The sequence below is a fragment of the Miniopterus schreibersii genome (assembly GCF_964146895.1).
Source record: "Miniopterus schreibersii genome assembly, chromosome: 1".
Taxonomy (NCBI): domain Eukaryota; kingdom Metazoa; phylum Chordata; class Mammalia; order Chiroptera; family Miniopteridae; genus Miniopterus; species Miniopterus schreibersii.
This window is the reverse complement of record NC_138101.1, coordinates 82,305,998-82,315,811: the sequence shown is the minus strand read 5'-3', so window position 1 is coordinate 82,315,811 and position 9,814 is coordinate 82,305,998. Positions and strand designations below refer to the sequence as shown.

General features: G+C 51.0%; 1 protein-coding gene across 1 annotated transcript; it reads left to right on the top strand.

The window, feature by feature from the left end:
• Window positions 1–6,866: 6,866 nt before the first annotated feature.
• Window positions 6,867–8,239, top strand: PTF1A (pancreas associated transcription factor 1a; the record flags this gene model as incomplete). The annotated part of the gene is made up of 2 exons (XM_081159513.1): window positions 6,867–7,644; window positions 8,037–8,239. 2 exons carry the CDS (start codon window positions 6,867–6,869, stop codon window positions 8,237–8,239), a joined length of 981 nt encoding a protein of 326 aa, XP_081015639.1.
• Window positions 8,240–9,814: the final 1,575 nt, after the last annotated feature.

Genomic DNA, 9,814 nt, shown 5'->3' with positions numbered 1-9,814 from the left:
GAAGATGGCGCACAAGCTAATAACCGAACCCTCTGGAGGGCTCCTGCAAGGCTTATATGAGGAGGTAATAAACCCCAAATTCTGCCCGGCCAGGCGTGGCTCAGTGGTTGAGCATCGACCTAGGATCCAGGTGATCTGGGCTTGATTCCCTGTCAGGGCACATGCCCAGGTTGTAGGCTCGAGGCAGCCGATGAATGACTCTCTCATCATTGATGTTTCTAGCTCTCCCTCTCCTTTCCTCTCTCTGAAATCAATAAAGATATATTTTAAAAAGTAAATAAACCCCCAAATTTTTTCTTTTAAAATAAGTTCACTAATTTAAAAAAAATGGCTGCATATATGTTCACATACAGTAGTCACTCCCTTATTCATGGTTTTTGTTCTCCATGGTTCCAGTTACCTGAAGTCAACCATGGCATGAAAATATTAAATGGGAAATTCCTGAAATAAACAATTCTTAGGTTTTAAATTGTGTTCTATTCTGAGTATCGTGATGAAATCTGTGCCATCCCACTCCATCCTTCCCAGGATGTGAGTTCTACCTTTGTCCAGCGTTTCCACCCTATATCCACTCCCCACCTGTGAGTCACTTCGTAGCCATGTGGGTTATCAAATAGACTGTAGGTACTGCAGTGCTTGGGTTCAAATAACCCTTATTTTAATTAGTAATGGTCCAAAAGCACAAGAGTGGTGATGCTGGCAATTAGGATATACCAAAGAGGACCAAAAAGTGCTTCCTTTAAGTGAAAAGGTAAGTACAGTACAAAAAGATGTTTTGAGAGAGAGAAGCCATGTTCACATGTGACAATATATTTTATAATTGTTCTAATTATTATTAGTAATTGTTTTTAACCTCTTACTATGTTTAATTTATCAAGTAAACTTTATCACAGGTATGCAGTATAGGAAAAAACATAGTACATGCAGGATTCGGTACTGTCCCTGATTTCAGACATCTGCTGGGGGTCTCGGAATTGTATCCCCTGCGGATAAGGGGGGACTACATTTCAAAAATCAAAAGATTCAAAAGAGTATACAATGAAAAATTCTGTCCATTAGCAATTAATTCCTTTCTCAATGCAGAGAACGTCATCAGCTTCTCATGTACCTGTTTAGAAATATTTGACGTCTCCACAAACAAATGCACTCACATGTACCCACTGTCCTATTTTTTAATGCAAGTGAGAGCATATCAGCCACTCTTTCTTCTGCTGCTCAGTGATGTATGTTGAAGATCATTTCACATCACTACATCAAAAGCATTCTCCTTTTTTATGGCTGCTGAATATTCCATTATATGGATGTACCATAATTAATCTAAGACCCTACAGATGGACATGAAGCCGGAAAATACATATAGCTTTGAAAAGAAACAGAAAAAAAGCCCCAAATTCCTGTTTGTATTAAATTTTTTTTTCCATTTCACTGCTCACTATGGAGACCAAGATCCAGAAATCTGGTAATAATGACTTGTGGTGTTTACATTACTGAAGGTCAAACACCTTTCGAAATAACAAGACTGAAGGACAAAGCTCAGAAGATTTGCTATTCACCAAGTAAACCTTGGCAGAAACCACTTATTTGGATAATTATATCAGCATTCCGGTGTTTCTCCCTCAAAAGATTAATGTTTAACGACAGGAAATGTAAAGGCAAGAAGGAAGGAGGTAGGTACTGGGCACTTGGATTTCCTCTGATTCGTGGCAACCATGTGCTTCCTGCCCTTCTTCCCAGATGGGACATGGCCCACTTTTGTGTTTTAGGCTGAATAGCCTGAGTGGAGAGTGTCTAATGGGAAACCCTGGAAAATGATGCTGACACCCCCACCCCCTTGTGCTGGAAATCTACCTATTTCCATCCATGGTTCCGTGGTGCCAGCTGTGTCACTCCAGGAGAGTTACTTAGCCTTTCTGAACCTTACTACAGTATTTGCCAATAATAAAAATATCTGCCCAGTTTACCTCACAATGCTGCATTAGAAGCAAATAAGCCAACCCATGGGAAAATCACGTTTAATCAGCTATATGAAGTGCACAGACAAAGAAGGGGCAGAAAGATGCTACGTAACACATATGAGCTAAGGAACCAGCCGACCCTGGTGTTCACTCTGATCCTTTCTTTATTGGCCCTGCAGCCATGGATTTAAGGCCAAATCTCATTTATTCACTGGTTGAAATAAGAAAGCTGCCCTTTAGCTTGCAGAATTATGAGGGAGAATGATAAACACGTCTGAAAGTCCTCTCAAATTCCCATACCCATCTTTTCTCACGTTAGCCTTGTTCCTTTTACCTCCCCTTGGGTAGGATAAATATAAGACTTTCAAACCCATCAAGGCGCTCAGACTAGTGGAAAGAAGAGCAGGAGGGAAATAAAGAAAACCAGAGAGCAATCAGCAGGGCATCTGAGGACATGAAAAGTCCACTGACCATGAAGTAAATGCATGAGGGGAATGGAGCTTAGGCGGTTCGAGGGAGGCCTTTGAAGCTGAGTCAAGGACTTTGCACCTTCTAGGCCAGTCATTTCCAAGATGGCATAAAATGTCACATGATGACAGTAGGCTTTCTGAGTGGAAAAACATCCATAATCTATCTATTTAGTACAACTTTTGGGATCAGAGAAAGTCCCATAATCCCATCTTTAATTTTGCATACTTTGTCTTGTGCTGGGAATTGCACCATTCAGTGATTTCTTCCTCAGCACATCAGGAGGTACAGCCAGTACTCTGAAGAGTTGGGGATGGAGACCAGGAAGGTGGTACTTGGGAATCTGGGCCAGTTTACAACAAGGCCTGTCCTGACTACATTGCACATCAATATAAACACACCTTTTATGAGTGAGTGAAAGCAAGGTTGGTATCTTCTCTCAGCAGCCAGTGGAACTAGCACTGAGCTGAAATGAATCAGGACTGACGGTAACCTGCTGTGTGACCTTAGGGAAGTCACTGGACCTCTCTGGGCCTCAGAGATCTTTCAGCATTAACCCATGATTCTCATAGTCAAGTCCTTTCCTAAGGGTATAGGGATAAAGGATGGGTTGATAAGGGCACCCAAGTGGGGAGAAGAAAGATTTCACAAAACAGGGGAGGGAGGGGGAGTGGCAAAGAAAAAGAAAACAGACACAGAAGAGGACAGACCAGACACCTGGCAGCAGTTCTGTGTTTATGAGTGGGGAAGGGGATAATCTGGATCAGGAGATGTTACTATGAACCCATTCTGAAGTTGGGAGATAGACCCTGCATCACATCCACAAGTACCTGCTTGTAAGCGCTAAGCAAGGTGTGAAATGCTCTGGGGATACCCAGTTTCCGTGGCATTTAGGCTCCAGCAGGGAGGACTCCACCAGGCATTGAGCACTATGGAAACATAGGAAGGGGAAGCAGAAGGATGGAGAGGCTGGACGCTGCACTCTTCATCAGTGGGTTCTGCCCGAAATTCACCCTGGGAAGGAGCCAGGGACTTGGGTTCCAGTCATTGTTCCTAGAAGCTGGAGAAAGAGTTTTGAAAGGTACAATGGGAAACAAATGAACAAAGTATTCAGGTCCTTGAGACCCCTTGGAGGGAGGGAAGCATGGAGGGAGAGAAAGAAAGGGGGGGAGGAAGAGAGAGGCAGACCAAGGCTTCCTCAATGCCCAGTAGCCCTTTACAGAAGTTCTCCTGGAACTGAGCACCTCGAACACAAAGATGGCAGAGGCTTCCGAGCAGCCCAGAGGGTGTCGTGGGAATCTACTGGGTCCAGCATCGAGTTCCTTCAAAAGACTTGAAAATATCTTGAGACCTCACCAGAATTTGGCACTTAAAAGAACCAAGTATCCCTGCCACTGCCTAGGGGATGATGCTATTTTATAATGAAGCAAAGGTTCTTTATAAGGTTAGGGGACACTTCTGAAGACAAATGGTAGAGGGACTTGAAGCTGTGTCCTACTCTTCATGAAGTACCTGGAACCTTTTGATCTTGTCCCCTCTCCATGTTCCCCCACTGCCCAGAGGATCCAAGGAGTGAGGAAGGTGGGGCTGGAATGAGATTATGGGTCTCTAGCCAGGCAAGACAAGGCTCTGTCCCAGCCATCTCCTCACCCAACCTGTTGCTTCAAGAGGAAGAGGGCCTCTGTTCACACTATGATGACCTCCAGTGACCCAGAGGAAATTTCCTTTATTAGTGGTGAAGTCTTTCTTCTTTTTATTAAAGAACAATCCTGTCTTACTTAAGGACAGGATGAGTGTGCATGTGTGCGCATGAATGCATGCATGCCCACACTCGTATCCAGGAATCAGCATCTGCAGGCCTAGCCCTCACTTCCCAATATGACCAGTCTGCAGATAGCCAGCAACCTCTAAGCGGAAAAATGGTGGGGGTAGGGAGGGAGAGGGTGAGCAGGTTTGTCTGGCACAAGTGAACATCTTCTCTTTCCTCCTACCCATTGCTCATCCACACAGTCCAGGGGCTGCAGAGAACACCCTTGCTAGCTCTGCTCAGCCTCATAGGACAGCAAGGTTTCCCACCAGCAGCCAACTTCCCATTAGCTCACCTGGGTGCCCAAGGTACATTTCTGTACTCTTCCACAAGCTCATCAGGCATATGTAAGATGATTTTCATTGGAAGCTGACTTAAAATCACCTTGGGTAAAAAGATACCCATATAATGCTTGCTGACTCCCATGTCCTCCAGCCAGCACCCCTCACTCCTGACATATCCATGACATGAACACACTTTCTCAAGAACCATCTAAATCTATCACAGATAGATCTTGAAGAGAACCTTTATAGGCTGAGATCCAGTCTTTCCTTCACTGAATGGTTACCCATATTTTGGATATGGAGTTGAAGTCTGGTCATTTATTACCCTTCCAAGTGATCAGGTTGACGCAAGGGCATGTTCCCACAAGGTTTTAATCTAACCATTTGAGGGAATGGGAGGAAGGCCTTTTCAGTATAAAGGGAATTGGATGCACACCACCAGCTGGTTAGATCCCTGGTCTTGACCCTCCACCCCCAACAGCTTCCCTCTTTTGGAGGTGAGAAAGAGAAGTCTAAGTGTAGGATATTGCCATTGGGGCTCTGACACAGGGAACCTGTCCACATTTGCATCATTTTAAGAACAGTCACCTCACGAGGAAGGGCCCTGGGCTCAGGAGCTAACACAGGACAGAACATGCTGAAAAACAGTAAGCCTTCGGCTTAAAATTGTCTGGGATTCTTGACTGTTGACCCCTCTCCACCCCAGGTTGGGTAATCTCTGATCTTCTAATCTTATAAATCTTTTGCCCTTAACTTTTTGGTCTCCATTTTCAGTTAAATACAGTGTAATGTCTAAAACCAAGAAACTTGTTTAAATCGCAGTTCTTAAGAGGCATAGACTTGGATGTTGAGATGAGCAGGAACACCCATGAGAAGCCTCTGGTGGGACAAAGGTCTGAAAAAGAAAGCTGCTGACCCCGGAAGAGGACACCTCAGTCCTCTATGGAGAGAACACGCGCCGTTGGCAGCACTTATTAACTCTCCAGGGGTGGAAGCTGGAGCTCCGCTTTTAATAGAAATCACCCTGACCTTGAAAGTGTTTCTTTGTTACTCTTAAACTGAGGAATTCGTGTTTCGTCGCAGTTTGTGATAAAGTGTCGTGGGGCAGAGTGCATACGGTTGTTGTTTTTTAAGGGCGAAAAAAAATTCAAGGATGGTCCCGGTGGCCAGTCAGAAAGGTGATAAACTCAGATTTGAAATCGGTCACATTTTGCCCTTTAACGTCCCTCCCTCCCTACAGCTCCGGAGCAGCCAATTCAATTGACTCCTTTTGTACCAGGCTGTATTGATCCAAATCCCTAAAGTCTTGATCTGCTCTCGGAAGAAACGTGCCCCACAAAGCTGTCCTAGGAGGCAGCCCCGCCTGTGTTCCCATTTATTTCCCCAGGCCGCGTAAGGGAGGGGAGGCGAGGCCCACCCGGGGACCGATACCCGCATCGGAGTCAGGCTCGGGAGTCGGCGGCCCCAAGGTTCGCGCCCTTAGGCCCCACGCAGCGTCTGGAACGCCTCGTGAGCTGGACCGCGTAGCCTTCGAAACCCACTGGCACACACAGTGCCAACTTTACAAGAGTCCTTGAAAGGTTCGGGGATGAGTTAGAACCCAGGTCTGAGGCCAGTGCGCCCCGGATATGGGGATGGCAAAACGCACCAACCCGGACTTCCCAGGCTGCAGGCGGTTTCTGCGCCCAGCCCGGAGGAGGACCGAGCTCCGCGGGTCCTCTGCTCCGGCCGTCTGCGCTGTCAGCGCGCGCACCAAGTACTTTTTACAGCTGTGCGGTGACGCTCAGCGCGGCTACCCCAGCCCCAGAGTGGAATGAGGACGGCTCTGCGGGGCGCGCGTGGGCAGGCGGCCGGCGCCGCAGGCTGCAGGTGCCTTTGGAGCGGGGCGCGCCGCAGGTACTCGCGGGAGGAGCCGGAGCAGCCCCAGGCAGCGCAGAGCCCGCCTCCTCTCCGCCGCAGGCGCTCTCAACCCAAAGAGAGGCGCTCCGGCCCCCCCGCCGCCAGCCGGGCCCCCGACCCCCTCCCTGCCGGCTCGGTGATTGGCTGGCGCCGCGGGTCCCTGGCACGCGCCTGTGGATGTAGTTATAAGAATCCTCGCGTGCCGGCCCTCAGCTGCAGCAAGTCGGCCACAGCCCTCCCCAGCGCAGCGCGGGTGCCGCCAGCGCCCAGCGGCCGCGGGCACTCTAGGGAGGCCGGAGGCGGGGAGCCAACGGGCGGTCCCCGCTGCCTCCCGCTCAAGGACCCGGGAGACGGGGAGGAAGGAGACTGCCAGACGAGCGAAAACTAGGACAAACTTCCGGAGAGCCACCCCAGGCTACCAGTCCCTCCCTCGGGCCCAAGGAGGCGCAGAGCATGGACGCGGTGCTGCTAGAGCACTTCCCCGGGGGCCTGGACGCCTTCCCGTCTCCTTACTTTGACGAAGAGGACTTCTTCACCGACCAGTCCTCTCGGGACCCTCTGGAGGATGGCGATGAGCTGCTGGCTGACGAGCAGGCCGAGGTGGAGTTCCTCAGCCACCAGCTGCACGAGTACTGTTACCGCGACGGGGCGTGCCTGCTGCTGCAGCCCGCAACCTCGGCGGCCCCGCACGCGCTCGCCCCGCCGCCCTCGGGGGGCCTCGGCGAGCCGGACGACGGTGGCGGCGTCTACTGCTGCGAAGCTGGGGCGCCCCCCGGCGGCTTCCCCTACTCGCCCGGCTCCCCGCCCTCGTGCCTGGCCTACCCGTGCGCCCGGGCCGCAGTGCTGTCCCCTGGGGCCCGGATGAGCGGCTTGAGCGGGGCGGCGGCGGCGGCGCGACGGAGGCGGCGGGTGCGCTCAGAGGCCGAGTTGCAGCAGCTGCGACAGGCGGCCAACGTGCGGGAGCGGAGGCGCATGCAGTCCATCAACGACGCCTTCGAGGGGCTGCGCTCTCACATCCCCACGCTGCCCTACGAGAAGCGCCTCTCCAAAGTGGACACGCTGCGCCTGGCCATCGGCTACATCAATTTTCTCAGCGAATTGGTGCAGGCGGACCTGCCCCTGCGCGGCGGCGGCGCGGGTGGCGGCCGGGGACCCGGCGGTGGCGGGCGCCTGGGTGGAGACAGCCCGGGCAGCCAGGCCCAGAAGGTCATCATCTGCCATCGGGGTACCTGTAAGTACGTTTGCATTCAAGCTCAGGGAGACGGGGACGGATGCGGGGAGGCCTTGGAGGGGCTGGATGAACAGACTGACAAGCCGACCGACGGACGCACAGATGGTCCGTGAGCACCGGCGACCTCGAGCGGGGAGCTGGCTGACGTTCCTCAGGTTTTTTCCACCACTCTGACCGCGGCTCAGAGGGCGCACGACCACAATAGACATGCAGCTCCTGGGATTCCGGGGAGGGGGCGCTGGGGGCTTGCGGAGTGGAGGGAAAGGGTCATTCTAACACAGTCTAATACGCATGTCCTGTGGAGGCGCCGGGGAATGGACCCTACTGGACTGGAGGGCTCCGCGGGGAATAGAGTTGGACACTCACGCTGTTTTCTCTTCTCACCTCCTCAGGGTCCCCCTCCCCCAGCGACCCGGATTATGGCCTCCCCCCCCTTGCAGGACATTCTCTCTCATGGACTGATGAAAAACAGCTCAAGGAACAGAATGTTATCCGAACAGCCAAAGTGTGGACCCCCGAGGACCCCAGGAAGCTCAACAGCAAATCTTCCTTCAACAACATAGAAAACGAACCGCCCTTTGAGTTTGTGTCCTGAGAAATCCCCTCCTGGCTGAGGATCTGATTGTGTCTCTGTGCATGTTGCACATGTAAATTCTATAATGTAAATGTAATTTAAGAATCACATTTTTCTAATGGCAATCAACTGTTTGTTATTTATCTATTTATTATGCTGGCAAGTTAATGAAATAGATTCTCTTTTTAAATATATAATTTATATAATTTATCCTGATTTTCTAAAAATATGCAATAGCCTATGATTTCCCCCCAGCACCTTTGGCAGAACGTTGTTGGAAGAACTCTGGCTAGAAAACTTCGTGCTAATTTATTGACAGATATGGTTTATTTCTAAGTGATAATAAATGCTATTTACACCTTTTCTAAAAGTTATTTGTTTAATACATTATGGGGGGGGGGTAGCTATATCTTTAAAAAGGAGAATTAACTTACTTTGTAAAAGATAACCGAACCAGAGACTCAACGTAGGTATCTAGTAAGAAACCACATTTTAATGAGATTTAACTAAAAGGAAGTGGATTAGAGGGTTAGGCCCCAACTCTCTAAGAGCGTCCGTCTTCTGCATCACCAGCCCTAAACAGTGACTTTTGCCTGTATTTTTATCCCACCCATCAAACACTCTATGAGGCAAGTAGATTATAGTGTATTTATTTCCATTTTTCAGAGGGATAAACTGAGACTCAGAGATGATGTTTGACTTACCCAAGGTCACCCCTATGCAGCTTAATCATAGTGTATGAGCTGAATTCTCTGTGTGCGGTGAGAACAGGGGGCTAGTTTCGGGCCTGGCCTTTGGAAGGGGGTCTTTCTGCTTCCACTGGCTAGTTGCTCTTGAGCTTCTCTGTGGCCTGTCCCTTCTGCAGCTGCAGCATCCGGTACGTGGAACTTAGACGTATTCCTCTTAACGGAGCTGGGGCAGGCGACTGTGGGTGACGAGGCCTGGAGGCCCCTCCAATGCCTTCCAACAAAATCCAGGGTCCTTTAGGTAAGGCAAGAAGGTGCATGCCCTCTTCCTCAGCCACTTCTGCAGCTGGGTTATTTCTAAAACTGGGTTTGCCTCCAACAGAATTTCGTCTTCCTTGGCAAGCAGCCTGGTCTGGGAGGAGGGCCGCCCCCTAGCGATGGGAGAGGCTCGAGGGTGCGGCCCGGGTCGCCACGCCCGAAAGCCATGAAAACCCCAGGCTGCGTGGGGGTCTCCCCCGCCACGACCCGCTCCTCCTCGGCCCTCGGGGCGCCTTCTCTTGTGAGCCCAAGCCAGAGTTTCCGGTGGCTGACCCGGGGCCCCGCGCGCGCTCGGACACTGCGGGCACGAAGGGAAAGTGCGGAGCAGGGCCGCGCGCGGCGGACGCGCACCTTCCCGCGGGCCGGCCTCCCGCGCGCAGTTAGAGCCAGCCCCTGGAAGTCGCTGCTCCACGGTGGGTACCGGCCCGGCCCTCCAGCGTACAATCGGGAACCCCGGCCCTGCGGAAGGACAATATGTTGGCAGCATGCTAATTGCTTTAACCTAGTTTCAGACCCACCGAGGGGTTCCCCGCGCGCCGCGGGTGCTATGGACGTCGTCCAAGAGCAATTAAAGCGAGGCCGCCAGGCCGAC